This window comes from Tachyglossus aculeatus, chromosome 13 (assembly GCF_015852505.1).
Source record: "Tachyglossus aculeatus isolate mTacAcu1 chromosome 13, mTacAcu1.pri, whole genome shotgun sequence".
In the NCBI taxonomy this organism is placed as follows: domain Eukaryota; kingdom Metazoa; phylum Chordata; class Mammalia; order Monotremata; family Tachyglossidae; genus Tachyglossus; species Tachyglossus aculeatus.
In genome coordinates this window covers 21,089,840-21,106,541 of record NC_052078.1, presented here as the reverse complement: position 1 = coordinate 21,106,541, position 16,702 = coordinate 21,089,840, and the positions used below count along the sequence as shown (strand labels likewise).

Sequence of the window (16,702 nt, the reverse complement as noted above, 5' to 3'; positions counted from 1 at the left end):
ATCTACCTATAGATAGGTAGGGAGATACATATACCTACCTATATAGATAGGTAGGTAGATACATATATCTACCTATACAGATAGGTAGGTAGATACATATATCTACCTATACAGATAGGTAGGTAGATACATATATCTACCTATATAGATAGGTAGGTAGATACATATATCTACCTATATAGATAATAATAATAATGATGGCATTTGTTAAGCGCTTACTATGTGCAGGGCACTGTTCTAAGCGCTGGATAGGTAGGTAGATACATATATCTACCTATATAGATAGGTAGGTAGATAGATATATCTACCTATATAGATAAGTAGGTAGATATATGTAATAGGTAGATATATGTATAGGCACCACTTTGGGGCTTAAAGACTAACCCTGGAACCTTAGGGATGGAAAGGAAGATTTTCCCGAAAATTCAGAAGAGCTGGCAATAATGACTTCCCCTCGAAACGAAAGTTTGTAGGGCTTGCCCCCGGGCTTTCACTCCCCATATCGACGGTAAAACCCGGAGGCACCGTTGCGACGGAAACGCAATGATCCGCGGGTGGAAAGGCTCCCATTCGGGCGGGGAAAAAAATAATAATAATAATTGGGTTCGGCCGGATTGGGGGATGTCGAGCCCGACTAAGAGGCGGCCGGCGCTGCTGGAAACGGCGTTGGGGAGGGCGCTTTGTTTCGCCCGGGACAAAGACGAGGGACTGGGGCGAGGGGTTGCCCGGGGGGCGGCCACCCTCCGGGGCCAGGGAGGAGGAGGAGGAGGAGGAGGCGGCCAAACAGTGCCGGGCGGGCGGATCAGCTGAGCGGCTGGCGCGGGTCACGTGGTGCGCGTGTCGAAGGTCACCGCGCGCCGGCGGCGGGCTGCTCGCTCCCCGGGCCCCTGCACAATGGAGCTGTCGCAGTCCGTGCAGAGAGGCTTGCAGAGGCTGGCCCACCCGGCCTGCTTCCACCCCTCCGCCTTCACCCTGCTCCTGCGGGCCGCCTTCCAGAGCCTGCTGGACCCCCTCGCGGGGGAGGCCTTCCTAGGTAAGCCTCGAGGCCCCCGCCTTTCGGGGGGGGAGGGGGACCTCGCCCCGACACAAATAGCTTCCCAAGCGCTTAGTACAGTGCCCTGCACCTAGCAAGCGCTCAATAAACACGACCGAGGACGATGACACCCGGTTCGCAGGAGCAGCGGCGGCCCTCTGCAGCAGCAGCAGCAAGCCCTGGAAAGAGGAAGACGCGGGCTTGCCCCCCGGGCCCCTCCAGCAGCGCGGGTTGGGTCGCCCCCCTTCCCCCCCAAATCCTCCCCCTAGTCCCCCAGCCCGGTCCTGGCCTCTCCTGGCACCTGCACGGGTGGTTTTCCCGTCCCTGCTGCAGGCCCCCTCCCCCTCCTTTCCAGTCTCTTTGTTCCTGTACAAAAAAAAAAAAGCAACAACCCTGGATTCTTGTCGCGTCTGTGGGCCTAAAACCCGGATTGTCGGCGGAGGGGAAAGCGGGGGCCGTTTTGACAGGTCGGGCGACACGTCCCCTACCCGGCATCTTTGCGAGTGACAAGGGTGAAAGGGAGGTGACAGGGGGAGGGGAGATGAAGGGGGCCTGGGCCGGGTTTGACCCAGTGAACAACACCACCACCCCCCGACCTCTTAAACTCCCGAAATCAGCCCAGCATTGCTCGGCTTCCCTTGTGGAGGGCTTGTCTGTTGAATCCGGGCAGCGGTTAGGACCTGACGGGGATGGAAAATGCCAATTTGGGCCGCCCTGGGTGCTGGGGTTTCGCGCCTCTCCCCGCAGCTGAACCCGGGGGCCCCTGCCTGGTGAGACAGGTGACTTGGGAATACCGCCCTGGAAGTAGAAAAATCATCAATGAATGGACTTTTCCCCCCACCCACCGGTTGTTTCATGAACGTCTGAAATAATGCGGCCTTGGCCCGCGACACACACGCACAAGGCCGAAGTTGGAGCCCCTCAAAGAGAGCTTAGAACTCGTTGTTTTCCCAACCCTTCCGTGGCAAGAAAGCCGGGAAACGCTATATGCTGTGGATGTTAATCACGCCTTCCTTGTTCCTTTCTCTGGTGCTCCAGAAAGCAGTGGGCCGCATTCATTAAATAAACTGTATATTAAACGTATCTTTTTTTTGGGGGGGGGGGACTTTCAGATTTTCTGAAAGTATCTTAGATGTTTGTCGAGTGCGTGTATGTCCCTTGAACTTCCTGTCTCCAATGATAAGGACGATTGTAGCGGGGATGGGGCTTCCTTTCACGGTTGACCTTTGGAAAAAAAAAAAAAGAAGAAAGAGATCTAATAAAAGCAAAGTAGAGAAATCAAAAATAACCGAAACCTGGCAGTAATAATGTACCTCTTGTGTCGATGTTATTGTTGTGCGTTTGTTCTAGTAATTCGTCTCCCGGTAACACTACGTCTGTAGTTAACATTGTTTTTTTAGTAAGTTCTGAGGTCGGTACAGTGGAACAAGCCCTTTTAAAGAAGGGGCTCTCCCCTTTTTAGAAACGTGACGTGAAATATTTCATTATCACGTGATTCACTAGTTATTAATTTATTTTAGATCACCCAGACCTGAAACATATTGACCCCGTGGTATTAAAACATTGTCATGCGGCAGCTGCAACTTGTATACTAGAGGCAGGAAAACAGAAAGCTGACGAGTCTACCATAAGGTACCTGAAATTTTCATTTCCACTCATCTTCAAATTGCTGACACTCTGATTATTGTGATTCTTTTGGCCGTTTAACTTCGATAACTCACCAAACTCTGGTTTTCTTTCTTTAGCACATATCTAGAAGACTGTAAATTTGACAGAGGGAGAATAGAGGAGTTTTGCACCGAATATCAGGTTTTGGTTCATTTTTCATATTATTTTTTTTCCTGATAAATAGTATCTTGCTCTTAAAGTTTGCCAAGACGTATCCCTCTTCTTGCAGAAAAACAAGGATATGCTGGAAGTCGTATTGGGAAGGTAGGTACAAATGCTGTCAAGATGAGTTGCTTTTCAGTTGCAGGTATCAGTGGTGTGTGTGGGAAACGAACAAAACTGAATAAAAACAAAGAACGTGACAAAGGGAAGAAGGCCAGAGGATAAATAAATACACAAAATTAGTCTCATGGACATAAGGCTGCACAAAAGGGTCTGAAGTTGTCTCAATATTCAGAACTCAAAAATCCTTTAACTTTGCAAGTCATATTTAAATCGGTGCAATGGGTGTGTGAATACCGTGAGAAAGTAGAAATTTAGTGAGATTGTTCGTCCTCTATAAAAAGCATTATTGTTCCTTCCAGCTTAGGGAGATCTCCCTTGCACATAAACGATGTATCCTGGCGTTTGGAATATCAGATAAAGGTAAAATGTAGCAAATCGTATTTTGGCGAAGCCTTTATGTCACTCCCCCCCCCCCCCCCTTGATTTTAGGTAATAATGCTTGTGTGTTTTATGTTGCTGCTTTAGACCAATCAACTTTATAAACTGTACCGACCTGCGTATTTGGTGACTTTAAACGTCGAGGTATTGTATGGATAAGTCACTTTTGTAATTTAAAGTTGAGGCTTCAAGCTTCCCGTGGTTTAAACAGCCTTTCCCCCCACCCCCCTTTCTCACAGAACACCGATTCCAAACCTCACACGGATATAAGTTTTAGCTGTACGGTGGAGCAATTACAGGTACGGTATTCGGTCCTAGAACGGTTCGTGAAGGTTTATTTGAAACTTAACGTGAAAAGAAAGCGTATGAAAGGGGTTTTCAAAAATCCCGACGGGTGCAGGAAGGCGGGGTGACGAGGGGGACGGCGGTTTTCCAAAGCAGCTCTTTAAAGAAGTCCTTTATTTATACCTACTTCGACATAGCGGAGTTAAAGGATGCTGCATTTAATAGTGCTCTCCCCTTTCCCACGTCCTCACCGAAATTCTAAAACGTGGAGCACTTAAGGTGTGAATCCTTTTTCTTCACCACCGAATTTCGACTTCGTGACCCACAGAGAACAGAGAGTTTGAAGCGAGGGCCCGTAGTATTGAAATAGACATTTATTCGGTCTAAGCAAAAACAATCTCTAACTTAATCGTAGAAACGCTGCGTTCTTATAAGGGGGTGGGGGGGGGTGCGCGATAGAAACCTCGAAAGCCTGTTCAGTTAGCAGGAAAATGCCTTCCCGTCACTGTTCCCAACCACTTGAGAAAATGCAAGTTGATTTAGTTCATTTGCTGAGTTTGCCTAAATGTGACGGGTCTCCCCCGGCAGAGTTGTTCGGGTGTTACCCTGAGACTTCTACCTTTCAGAAAATATTTAAACTTGGGTATGAATTGTTGTAGGGCCAGACTTGGGAACTTAAGCCTCGAAGCGAAAATACCTCTTGGCTTTCAGCAGGGAGAATTCGGGTTGAAATCCCGGACTCTCGTAGTGAAAGCCAGGAGCTAATTGGGACCATAAGAGACGGCCGGGGTGGGGTGGGGGGGAGGTAAAGGCGTGCTCCAAATATCTGACAGGTAAAAAGATCATTGGGCAGATATTAAGAACCGAAAGATTGGCGGCGTTACGGAGAAGAGACCCCCCGACCCACTTGCCGTTGATCAAGTCGGGAGATGAATTTCCCCCGATGCGGGTCCTGAAATGATTGCCCTGTGCACGTCTTTTAGGACTTAGTGGGGAAACTTAAAGATGCGGCGAAAAGCCTGGAGAGGACGACGCAAATGTGATGCGAGGAAGCTAACAATCTACTAGGGTCAAGAGGAAGAGCAACGTTGTCGGCCCAGCGGCAAAGCCATCCCTCCTCTCCTCCGTTCCCAGTGGGACGTGTATTTCATTTTCCCCTTTTGAACCCGCGCCCCCTTAGAAGTCATCGGGTCCGATTTGCCCACTTTCCGGTAAAACGTAAGAATCGAAAAAGGGGTCGACATGGCGAAAAATATTTTTGTGTGTGTTTTTACTCGGATGTCTTTAATGCCGGTTTTCTCCCTTCTGAGCGGATGGATGGTCTAATAAAGTGCTACAGCTCATCTTTTCCAGTCCTTTGCGAGCAGAGCGGGGTGCCTGGGATGGAGAGGGGTGGGGGGTTTCCCTCCCAAATGGGGTGGGGGGGGGAAAGGGGGGTTGGGGAGGTAAATGGGGCAGAGGAAAGGCGCGGCCCGGTGGAGGGGGCCCCGTAGTCCCACGCCAAGCTTTCTGTCGGTGGCTCGGCCCGGTGGAGGGAGGCTTCGCTTCCCACGAAGCCGGGCGGTGGATTCGGCCGCGGACCGGCGGCCCCGCCTCCCGCGGGTGGGGGACTAACGGACGCCCCCCCATCCCGCTCCCCGGGCGACGGAGGGGCGCGGTCCCCCGGGGTGGGGGGTCGTCGTGCTCCTCCCGCCTGCCCTCCCACCCGGGCCGGCTCCGGAGGCCGCAAACCTGCTCCGCCTGGGGGGCTCGGTGGGTGTGTGTGTGCGTGGGGAGGGGGGCTGCGGGAGAAAGGCGGGCAGGAGCCCCCCGGACACACACACACAGACACACACACACGCTATTCCCGGGGGCGCGGGGCCTCTGGCCCCGTAGGGAGCGGCGTGCGGGGTTGGGGCGAGACCCCCGCACCGAGGGGAGGTGGTGCGTGTGGCGCTGTAAAGAAATGTCTCCCGGCAGCAGCGCCGCCGCCGTTTGTGTGTGTGTGTGTGTGTGTGTGTGTGTCTGTGTGTGTGTGGGGGGGTCGTGATAGTGGCGGGGAGGGGCGGCGGGGCCCCGACTACACCGACACTAATTCCCAGGCCGCCCTTAAGGAATGAGGGGAGCACGTGACGGGCGGGCGGGGAGGAGGAGGAGGAGGAGGAGGAAGGGGGGAGCGACGGGGGGAGGGGGCGGGCGGACTCCGAGCCATTTTGGGGCCGGTGTCAGTTTCCACTCTCCCTTCAGCGGTGCATTTTTTTTTCCACCCTCCTGCCCCCTCCCTCCCTCCCTCCTCCTTCATCCTCCCGCCCCCTTCCACACACACACACACACACACACACACACAGAAAGAGAGGCAGGCACACCGTTCCCTCCCCCAACTATGAAATAATAATCATAATAATAAAGGGAGACGAGGGGAGAGACAATGGGGATGGTGGCGAGAGGGCCCCGATCGGGGCCGAAAGCGCCTCCCCACCCCGCAGAATAATAATAATCGGGCCCCCTCCCCCTCGAGCAGCAGCAGCAGCAGCAGCAGGAGGAGGAGGAGGAGGAGGAGGAGGAGGACCAGGGGGTTGGGGAACTAACATGAGCCGAGTGCAGCGGCGGTGGCAGCAGCAGCAGCAGCAGCGGCAGCGGCGGCAGCAACAGCAGCAGCAGCAGCAGCAGCAGCAGCTCCAGCTCCTCTCTCCTCCGCCCGTTGCCCATTGACAGCAGCGTCTGCAGCTCGCTTCAAGATGGCCGCTTGGCTCACATTCATTTTCTGCTGAACGACTTTTAACTTTCATTGTCTTTTTCGGCCGCCCCGATCGCCCCTCGCCGGCTGCCTTTTCCGGGTAGGTATGGAGCGAGCGAGGCGGCTCCCGGGCCGAGGGCGGGCGGCGGCGGGGGGGGGGGGGGGTGGGGGCCTGCCCGGAGGGGCCGGTTTGGGTGCCTGGAAGGGGAGCCGAGGTGCCTGCCCCTCCTCCCCCCTCTCTCTTTCTCGCTCTCTTTCTCCCTTCGCCGGATCCGAGTGGGGAGAGCGCTGACAGTCTGGGCTCCGGCACAGGCCCCCCCCCCCCCACAACACACACACACATACACACACAGAAGCAGACACAGACACACCGAGATCCACGGAGGCTGGGACACACTCACGCGCATTCGCACACGCAGCGGAGACACACACACTCGAAGCCGGAGACTCACAAGCCGCCGCCACCACCACCACCACCACCAGCAACACAACAGCAGCAGCCTCTGTCGCCTCCTCCTCCTGTGCCGAGACGCACCACATCCCCTCATTTTAGTTCCTTTCTCCCCCGAGCTCCTTTCCCCGGCCCTCCCGGGCACATGGCCCCCGAGGAGACTATCTCTATTTCCAACCCCCGCGGCTTCCCCAGCCGCAGCGCCCTTTGTTGAGAGGCAGATTTGGACGAAGGGGGCCGGTTCCTGAAATCGGGAGCTGCCTGGGTCAAGTGGTTTCGCTCCTGCCCGAAAGAAATGGATTTGGGGGGCCCAAGGCGACCAGGGAACGCCCCCATTTTATAGGGACGGGGAATGTGGGGGGCAGCGATCCCGCGGGGCCGAGTGTTGGCCCGGGGGGACCCCCGCCTCAAATGTTATTAACTTAAGTTGGACAAACACTTGTGTGAAATCGGATGGCTCGTAAGATGGCGGTTCCCAGTTGTTTCCAACGTCTCCTCTCGCATTTGGTCCGAAAATGGGAAAGTTTGTGCACCGGGGCCGGTCCGGGGAGAGCCAGGCGAAGTTCCCGACCAACTTCTTTCCAAAGTCGGTTGGATCGTGGCCCTTGGGCGATGGACAGTTGGCGATTTGGGGCCGTTTGGGAGCGAAGATGGTGCCCGGAGGAGGCTCTGTGGGTCTTCTTTCTTTCCTCTCTAGCTGCTGTTTTCCTCTCCACCCCTGGCTGTGGGGTACGTTTGAAGTCCCGTCTTGGGGAAGTTTACTAAGGTGCTGCAGAGTTGGCTTTATGATAGTGAGAGTCCTAAGGATGAAGAGGGGTGAGGGGGTGGGAGGGAAGCGGGCGAGGTTGGGGCGGGCGGGGGAGGGGGGGGCCGAGAAAGTTGGTTGCATATGTTTATATAAACATTTGGCCTCGAAGGCAATATAACGTGACGCTGCTCCCGTTGATTTACGGTTCATAATTTGAAGTCAACAAGAGCCCCCCCCTCCAAAAAAAAACCCTCCCGTTGCTGGAACAGGATGTAGTGGGCTTAGACGTCGTCGTGCAGAAGCTGAAATATAAGCTATTTTTAACCCCTTCTCAAAATTTGGAAGAGCCCCCTCCCATTTACGCAAGTCCGAAAGACTTTGATGACACCGAGGCCTTAAGTAGCTTGGTTCAGTCTGAAGCTCTCGGGATTTTAAGACCCAAGGAGTTCTTGCAAGCAAGGTTCTTGTCCTCCAGACCCAAGTTGAATGACGCATTACTGAGGGATGCGAACGGTTTGACCCCGCTGAGGCCATGAGCCAGATGGAAATTTATATTCCAATTCACTTCAGGTAGATTTGCTGACCGAAATCCTCGAGGAATAAATTCCGCAAGAGGATTATAGGCTTCATCGTTCAGTTCCATCTTCGCTGCAATTTGCTCTGCCCAGATACTTAAACTCAACTTCAGTACCTCGAGTACTGACAATTGGCCCGGAACCTTAGGGCACCCCATCTCTTGCGAACAGTGGTTCTCGCTGTGGAGAAATGAAGAGTTCAGTTGCATGAAGTAGAGCCACGGTTTCTGAGCACTCTACTCCCTGGGTATCGGTGAGGTGCAAAAACAGTCAAAATTGACCCACGAGTCCAGCTATCTGTTATTTTACACTTACTTGACTGGAATTGCAAACTCGATGATATAGGTCATTTGCATTTCTTAGATTGCAATAGCTAAGCTGATTGTTAACCTGAGAACTACTTCTGTTTTTCTTCATTTTGACACAACCGGTGTCAGGCCTCTATAACAAAACCGACGGCCCCAACTGGAGGTGTTTTACGAGGGCAAGTTTTACCATTAGGTGGTTTTATTTACTTGTTCGTGGTGTACCTTTTCTGGGTTAGGTGATCGGTTGACTGTTGGCATTTCGAAGTCGTTCACGCCCCGTACACGTTGGTTGTGGGCTAGTCCTCAAACCCTGTCAGACTGTAGAAGAAAGGTGCGTGTGGGTGGCAGTTCCTGAGCTCTGGAAGTCCTCTTCGACTTCCTGTTATGAGATCTCAGTTTACCCTTGGGATGAGTAGAAAAGGAACTGATTCTTAGGCGACCGAAATTCGGGAGAGGGCGAATCTTCCGCGACTGAACCGAATTCCCGACGATGACGGAGAGGTTGAGTTGAATTATTGGCCCTGGAAGGGTTTCCAAAGGATTCTGCAGGCTAGCCAGCCCAGATAACCCTCCGCTGCCGCTGATTTTGTGATTTGTGGAGATCTGTGATTTACGGGGGTTTGGTGTTTGGAGAGCTGACCGAGAAACGAAGGGACTGTTCCAATTTGAACCCTTCATAAAGTCTCTGGTCGTTTGACATTCCTGGAATAAGCCTCCTCGGGCTGAAGAACAGCCTCTTCGGCTTTGTCTTTCTCGAGAAGGACACGTCGATATGCAGGAGGAGGATTTCCTCGCGGAGGCGGCGAGGGCGAGAGCGGTGCCCCCCGAATGCAGGGGGGTTGGGGGAGGGCCCGGCTGCTGCCCGGGGCGATCTCCGGGGCGGTCACCGGGTTGGTCTCCGGGCCGCCCTGGGGGAGACGGACACTTGGGTCAGGAAAGAGGGGCCTTTGCCCTCGGCGCCCGGAGATGCTCGCGGAGCCGCAAACGAAGTGTTACTGGCCCAAGTGGCTGGTTGGGGCCGGGGCCGGGGAAGTTTGAGCCCCATTGTGGACGTTCAAGTTCAAGCCCCAACCGTCGTGGTGGGCCTCCCGCGCCCCGTCCCGCCCCCCACCCCGCGTCGGGCCGGGGGAGGAGGCGCCCCGGATCCCCTCCCGGCGGGGCCAAAGGTGCAAGCGGGATCCGGAGAAACGCGTGTTGGCTCGCGAGCTTGGCGAGGGGGGCGACTTCGGGGGTGGGTGCCGGGAGTCATTGTCACCATGGGTCCCGGGACGCCACGTTGCTCCCAGGAGCGGGGATCTGGCTGCTGCTCGGACATCTGACCGGGAACGCCGGAGGGGTCGAAGCGGTGACATTTGTTTTCCCTTCTGCCGCTGCCCTGTGCTGACAAGGTGTTGATTTAGCGGAGGGAGGGGGCGGGGGGGGGTGGGGCTGATCACGTCGACTTTTGCATATTGTCACTATCGTCCCGTTCAAGTCGCTTGTTCTTGCCTCAACCCGCGTTGTGTTCAAAGGAGCGGCCGAGTTCGCCCCCCGCCCTCCTCCGGAGGACCCGTTGGAAGGGCTGGTCAAAGTTCGGGGCGCCCAGTCCTGCCGCGGGGGGTCGCGGGGGGCTGGGACGGCTCCTGGAGGAGGATGTCGTGAGGCTCAGCCCCACCGCCGCCTCTTGCGACGAGGGTCCGGTCCGTCCGAAGCTAAGTGCGGAGCTTGGCCGTTCTGGAGAAACGCTCCCGTGAAAAAAGGTGGCCCGGGCGATTGCGAGCCGGGGCGGCGAGGGGAGAGAGAGAGAGAGAGAGGAAAAGCGCGCGCGAGAGGGAGTCGAGGCCCGGGGCGTTTCGCCCCGAGTCGACGTGGAAAGAGGCCCCTGGAGGGGGTCCGGCTCCCTCGTCCCCTTCCCCCTCCGGGCCCCGCGTTCCCGGGGATTCCCTCCCTCCCTCCCCCGGTGGCCGTCGGGCCCCCCCCTCGTCCCGGGCTCCGCCCCCGGCCCGTCCCGGCCGGCCCCGCACCCCCGGCTCGGCTCCGGGGCCCGGGCTGGGAGTTTGCAGCGGTGGCCGGGTGCCAAGTGTAAGTGTAAGTTGCTATGGAAACCCCGACCGAGGCTCGTTCCCAATCCGGAGCGAGACGGAGCCCGCGGCGCCGGGACCCGCCTCCCCTCTCCCCTCCCCTCCCCTGCCCTGCCCGCGCCGGCCCGGGAGCGCGGGGCCCGGGGGCGGGGCCGGACGGCCCGGGACTCCGTCCCCCCCGCCCGAGCTCGGTAGGTCTCCCTCCGCCGGGGCCTCCCGCGCCGCCCGGGGCTCCGGAAATGCCGGCGGAGCCAACGGGCCGGGCCGGGCCCAGTTGGGGCTCCGCGGCCCGGCCGACCCCAACGGGACCCTCCGGGGGATCCCCGGGCCGAGGGCTCCCGCGCCCCGCGGGTGACGGTTGGCGTTTCTGTTTCCCGCAGGTCCGACTCCCCCCCCACCCCCATTGCGCCAAAATGCACCGCACCACCAGGATCAAAATCACCGAGCTCAACCCCCATCTCATGTGCGTCCTGTGCGGAGGCTACTTTATCGACGCCACCACCATCATCGAGTGCTTGCACTCCTGTAAGTACCGCGGGGGGGGGGCCGGGCGCCCCACCACCAGCACCCCGGAGCCCCGGCTTAGCCTCGGCACCGGTATTACGGTTGCAGTTTTCCAACTCCCCTCCCCTCTCCCCGCCCTGAAAGCCGGAACCCTAACGCACTCCTGCCTCCTGAGCAGAGAGGAAGGCTCTGCGTTTCTCCCAGCCGTTCGGAAACTCACCGCAACTTTTGTCTGTTGTCGCATCTTTCTCCCTTCCAGTCTGTAAGACGTGTATAGTTCGTTATCTGGAGACCAGCAAGTACTGTCCCATCTGCGATGTCCAAGTTCACAAAACAAGACCCCTTCTTAATATAAGGTAAGAGGAGGTGGAGTCGTGTCGGGCGGTGTTCAGTATAGTGGCTTACCCCCTACCCCAAGAGCTTCCCCCACCCCTGTCTCCATTGAAATGTACCTTTCGAGGGGTCCTCCCCGTTGTAATGCTGAATAGCTCTGTAGATTCAACATCCAGACGCAAGCAACGGCGCATGTAGGTTCGGAAACCGAGAAGTAGAAACTTTTATAGTCCGTTTGTCACGTCGTTTTCAATTTGGACGCCGACCCGGTGGCCCAGATTGTTCATTGTTCAGTCGTTGAAACCTGGAAGAGAAAGGGTGGGTTGTGGAGACAGGATTCCCAACTTTTTCTTTTAACTTTTGTACCTGCTCATTTGACTCGTTGGTGTCAGTTAAAAGACTTCTTTTGTGCCTGAGTGGGATGGGCAAGACTACTACTGTGTATGAGCTCATTTATTCTCTTCTAGTAGTTACAGTTTTAAGAGTGAAATGCTTTCTGAAAGTTTTCTGAAGTTCTGGTAGAAGGTTTTAGTTCTGTTACTTTTCCCTTTTTATGGTTATGTTGTTGAAAAGTCACAGTACAAGACCTTAAAACTGAAAACTTTTTATACCTATCACCGGATTTGATCAATGGCTTGGGTTTTTGTTGGATTTTATTGTTTTTCAGGTCAGATAAAACCCTTCAAGATATTGTGTACAAGTTAGTGCCAGGTCTTTTCAAAAGTAAGTAACTAAGGAATGAATGAAAAGAACTGGACTGTGATTTTTTTTAATTTGGTGTTCCCAGGCAAACTAAATATTTAAATCTTTTTTTTGCTTTTTCAGATGAAATGAAAAGAAGAAGGGATTTTTATGCAGCTCATCCTTCGGCTGATGGTAAGTATTTCTGATTTTGACTGAGAAGGAAAAGTGGGATTTTTTTTAATTTTCTCAGACTGGACTGTTTTGTCATTTTGCTTATTTACAAGTTATTTTCCTGAATGCCAAGTAAACATTTTTTTAAAAAAGCTAGCCCAAAAGACTATTTACATCCTTTGTATTGTCTTAATATTGCACAGTTTTCTCCTGTGTAAAATATTTTTCTATCATTTGAATTTCAAAATGTAAATGTGAAATTTTCTGCACAGCTGCCAATGGCTCTAATGAAGACAGGGGAGAAGTGGCAGATGAAGACAAGAGAATTATAACAGATGATGAGATAATAAGCTTGTCCATTGAATTCTTTGACCAGAATAGGCAAGTTCCATTGAAAATCTATTAAGTGATTACTTTTTAAATTTCACAATCAATGACATGATTTTAACTATTGTAATTGTTTCCCTTTCTTAGACTAGAACGGAAAGTAAATAAAGACAAAGAGAAATCTAAGGAAGAGGTAAATTATTAATTTCAGTGCCCAACAGAAATGGGAAGAGAAAAGAAATATGGGCTCTGTAGCCTTTTTTATAAGATGTTGATTATTTTGTGTGTCAGAATATTCCAGCAACCTGATATTAAATGGAAGCTAATTTGTAATTCATTACTGCCAGTGGCTGAATCAACCTGGACTTAAAATCTATGGAACAGAAACTTGATGTGTTTTTTTTTAATTCAGAATTGTTTTCAGGGGTAGCTTTAAAAATACTTTTAATGAAGCAGCTTCATAAAAAACAATTTTACTTTGAGCACCAATCTTATGTGAATAAAACAGTTGCAAAATATGTAATGATACATTCTTATGAATTGGATTAACTAGATCAGAATAGATTGTTGAAAATGTTCTGTTTTATAAGAACAATTTTAAAGTGTTGGTTTTTGTCCCACAACTTCACTTTTTCTAAATACGTTCTCAGGTGAATGACAAGAGGTATCTTCGTTGCCCAGCAGCAATGACTGTGATGCATCTGAGAAAGTTCCTCAGAAGCAAAATGGACATACCTAATACTTTCCAGGTAACAGTAGTCATTTATCATATCCTCCTAATTTAAAGACACTGTTAGGTGTCTTTCCTTCCTGGAATTTGTACCAAGAAAAGTTCTATCATATCCTCCTACTTTAAAGACACTGTTAGGTGTCTTTCCTTCTTGGAGTTTGTACCAAGAAAAGTTCTAACAACCAGTTTCGAGACTTCAGTTTGCTTGATAAAAATAAATATTAGTCCTAAATTTGGAAGTTGAGTGCTGTCCTTGGAAAATCCGTATGGACGTTAGCTTTATCTCCTGGTTCCACTGTGTTCCAAGGGATGTTTTCATTGATGGGAAAGGACATAATGACAAAGCTGCAGTCTCTTTTAAGAGCCAAGTGTTCTCTGTAGGTACATTACTGGGAAAAACGAATTGTGGTAATTTTTTTCTCGGAGCTCTAATTAATTGAAGGATTGGTATCTTAATAGATTGATGTAATGTACGAAGAGGAACCTCTAAAGGACTACTACACACTAATGGATATTGCCTACATTTACACCTGGAGACGGGTGAGCCCCTTTTCTGTCGAACAGGCTGGGTGGGGGTTTGTCCTCAGTTCTCCACAAAGGGTTGATTACGGCTTATTCCCTTTGCTTTGCAGAATGGACCTCTTCCTTTGAAATATCGAGTTCGACCCACTTGCAAAAGGATGAAGATCGGCCACCAGAGAGACGGCCTAAATAACAGCGGAGAACTGGAAAGTGACTCTGGAAGCGACAAGGCTAATAGCCCAGCAGGAGGCATTCCTTCCACCTCATCCTGTTTGCCCAGCCCCAGCACCCCTGTGCAGTCTCCTCACCCTCAATTTCCTCACATTTCCAGCACGATGAACGGAACCAGCAGCAGCCCCAGCAGTAACCACCAATCGTCCTTCACCAACCGGCCACGGAAAACATCAGTAAATGGCTCTTCAGCAACTTCATCCGGTTGACACCTCAGACTTTGGAGCAAAAATAAAACAAAACAAACAAACAAACAAACAAAAAACCCCGATTTATATAGATATCTTCATGCCATTACAGCTTTATAGATGCTAATACATGTGACTGTCGTCCAATTCGCTTTCTTTTGTAGGGACATCGAATTTGGCTATGTAAAGTGGACTAAGTGGGACGTTAATTGAAACGAAGGAGTGTTTCTGTAAAGAATCTCTGGGGAGGCAGAGAAGATTTTTTTTCCGTGCGTTAGGAAACCCGTGAAATGGTTTCTGCAGCCATCGTTTGGACATGGGAATCTTCTGCAGTGGAGATAAGCATCGGAAGATAGTTTGTTGATCCAGATTAAAGCCTACATCACATTCTCTTCAATTGTTCTTGTTCTTATGCTGTTTTGTGAACCTGTAGAAAGCAAGTGCTTTTCATCTTGAAATTCAACAAAACGGAAAGAATACGCATAGAATAATGCATTCTATGTAGCCATGTCACTGTGAATACAATTTCTTGCATATTAGCCATTTTGATTCTTCTGTTGCATTTTTATTTCTCTGTTGCTCCGCAGAACCGATCAAAGGAAAGTAAACTTCAGTTTTACAATCTGTATGCCTAAAAGCGGGTACTACCGTTTATTTTACTGACTTGTTTAAATGATTCGCTTTTGTAAGAATCAGATGGCATTATGCTTGTTGTACGATGCCATATTGGTATATGACATAACAGGAAACAGTATTGTATGATATATTTATAAATACTATAAAGAAAATATTGTGTTTCATGCACTCAGATATGGTTGTGAAATTCTCCAAATTGGTTCGACCCTTGCAGAGATCCTGCGTGTGAGCCTTCCTTTGCTCATTCAGCAGGGAGTGTTCTTTTTATATGGATGTCGGATCCCAACCTCTGCTTCTCCGGAAGCGATTGGCAATATTTAAAATACCTTACGAGCTTTGTCCTTTCTCTAGTGATAGAGTTTTGCTTTTAAATTTCAGCGATGAAGGACAAGAAAAAACTATAAGGGACGAGGGAGTGTTTTACCCATTTGATTGCAGTTTTACTATGGGGTGCGTGAAATTACTGTGTTTTAAAAAGCACATTCAATCACTACATTCACAAAACTTGTAGAAATTTTTTAAAAAATCAGCAAGTTGCTGGATGAAGGCGTTTTATCTAAATTTATTTTAATATATATGGTACAGTAGTAATTTCGTATAAATTTAACAGGTACTCTAACATTTCCAAACTACAGAAAATGCCTTCTCTTTAAATGCCTGAAAATAGGAGCGATTTATTATGAGCTTCAAAAAGGTATTAATTTTAAGTAGAAAGAGCACGTTGAATTAAAAAAAAAATGAAAGCCCCAACAGTTTTCAGTTTGTGCTTTGCTTTGGTCGAACTTCGTGTGTGTGCCTCACCCATCCAGTTATACATTTGTGAGGGTGTTTATTCTATATGAATATTGTTTCATGTTTGTACGGGAAATTGTAGCTAAACATTTCATTGTCTCCAGTCTGCAAAAGAAGCACAATTCTATTGCTTTGTCTTGCTTATAGTCATTAAATCATTACTTTTGCATATAACGTCTGTGTTGCTTTTGCTGCCTTCCTTTTACGGTCAAATGACGTCAGGAAACTTCCGTGAAGTCATCGGACCCACAAGTTTTGGGGGGTTATTTTGCGGTTGTACAGTAATGGCAGAGTTCACAGTTTTAGAAACTTGATTCACTTTATCACTGGAGAATTAGAGAAATAAAAAGTTTCACAGAGAAGTTAGCAAGTATACTTGATAGTATGGAATTTTTAAAAAAGCACATGTCGGCTCTAGAAACTTTCCCGAAAAGATGCAGCCGGTGGAAACCCAAATTTAAAAAATTATTACTGGCCTGACAATAATGGTACCTCTAAAGCGGGCCTTTCGGTTTTTGTATAAGAAAAATGTGTATTGAGAATTAAAAAAGAAATGTTCTCTGTTACCTCCCAGAAATGCTGGCCGTCAAAATTCCATGCCCTCTTGTTTCGATACTTGCGGTTCATTTTTCTTGCTACTTTGTTTAAAACTCTACTGCCTCTGTTAACTCTAACCCCAGAGGGGAATCAACAGATACTCCTATAATGGATTGATTAGACCGATGCTCCTATAATCTCCTCTAGACGCGTCATCAGTTGAACAGGATACTTTTTAAAAAGTCAAGATGGCCCATTCCTGCTACCGACTGTATATCTTGGATCGGCGCCGTTCGCTCTATCGAATCTGAATTAATTCACCCAAAGGGCAACATTGAACCCCAAGCGTTCAATCTCACTTCAGTCCATTAATCAAGACGGGCTTGTTTATTCTGGAGTCTGCGGGAAAATGTTAGGATTTGCACCGAAGCAAGTATTCACCCAAGCGGGGTCTTGGTGTTCTCCCTCCCGGGGCCAAATTAATCGTCGGTTGTTCCCCTGCTTTCCAATTTGTATTAGCGTCAAAGGGTGATCCCCGCT

General features: G+C 50.5%; 2 protein-coding genes across 3 annotated transcripts; both read left to right on the top strand.

The window, feature by feature from the left end:
* The first annotated feature begins 864 nt into the window (after positions 1 to 864).
* Positions 865 to 4,996, top strand: COMMD3 (COMM domain containing 3). The gene is made up of 8 exons (XM_038755548.1): positions 865 to 1,033; positions 2,554 to 2,665; positions 2,779 to 2,842; positions 2,931 to 2,965; positions 3,286 to 3,346; positions 3,452 to 3,508; positions 3,604 to 3,663; positions 4,633 to 4,996. The coding sequence occupies exons 1-8, from the start codon at positions 895 to 897 to the stop codon at positions 4,690 to 4,692; spliced, it is 588 nt and encodes a 195-aa protein (XP_038611476.1). The 5' UTR covers positions 865 to 894; the 3' UTR covers positions 4,693 to 4,996.
* Positions 4,997 to 5,960: 964 nt separating this feature from the next.
* On the top strand, positions 5,961 to 15,799 carry LOC119936125 (polycomb complex protein BMI-1). Of its 2 annotated transcripts, none has more exons than XM_038755546.1 (10): positions 5,961 to 6,465; positions 10,888 to 11,032; positions 11,271 to 11,367; positions 12,012 to 12,067; positions 12,170 to 12,220; positions 12,472 to 12,580; positions 12,674 to 12,719; positions 13,177 to 13,275; positions 13,716 to 13,796; positions 13,889 to 15,799. In XM_038755546.1, exons 2-10 carry the CDS (start codon positions 10,921 to 10,923, stop codon positions 14,216 to 14,218), a joined length of 981 nt encoding a protein of 326 aa, XP_038611474.1. In that variant the 5' UTR covers positions 5,961 to 6,465; positions 10,888 to 10,920; the 3' UTR covers positions 14,219 to 15,799. The 2 variants fall into 2 exon arrangements, with proteins under 2 accessions (XP_038611474.1, XP_038611475.1); XM_038755547.1 differs by lacking the exon at positions 5,961 to 6,465 and adding an exon at positions 10,171 to 10,186.
* Positions 15,800 to 16,702: the final 903 nt, after the last annotated feature.

Excerpts from the sequence above, each read along its gene's own strand:
- COMMD3 (XM_038755548.1), top strand. The coding sequence starts at position 895 with ATGGAGCTGTCGCAGTCCGTGCAGAGAGGCTTGCAGAGGCTGGCCCAC. Across the intron at positions 2,966-3,285 it reads CTGGAAGTCGTATTGGGAAG|CTTAGGGAGATCTCCCTTGC; the intron begins GTAGGTACAAAT and ends TGTTCCTTCCAG. Across the intron at positions 3,347-3,451 it reads GTTTGGAATATCAGATAAAG|ACCAATCAACTTTATAAACT; the intron begins GTAAAATGTAGC and ends TTGCTGCTTTAG.
- LOC119936125 (XM_038755546.1), top strand. The coding sequence starts at position 10,921 with ATGCACCGCACCACCAGGATCAAAATCACCGAGCTCAACCCCCATCTC. Across the intron at positions 11,033-11,270 it reads CATCGAGTGCTTGCACTCCT|TCTGTAAGACGTGTATAGTT; the intron begins GTAAGTACCGCG and ends TCTCCCTTCCAG. Across the intron at positions 12,068-12,169 it reads AGTGCCAGGTCTTTTCAAAA|ATGAAATGAAAAGAAGAAGG; the intron begins GTAAGTAACTAA and ends TTGCTTTTTCAG.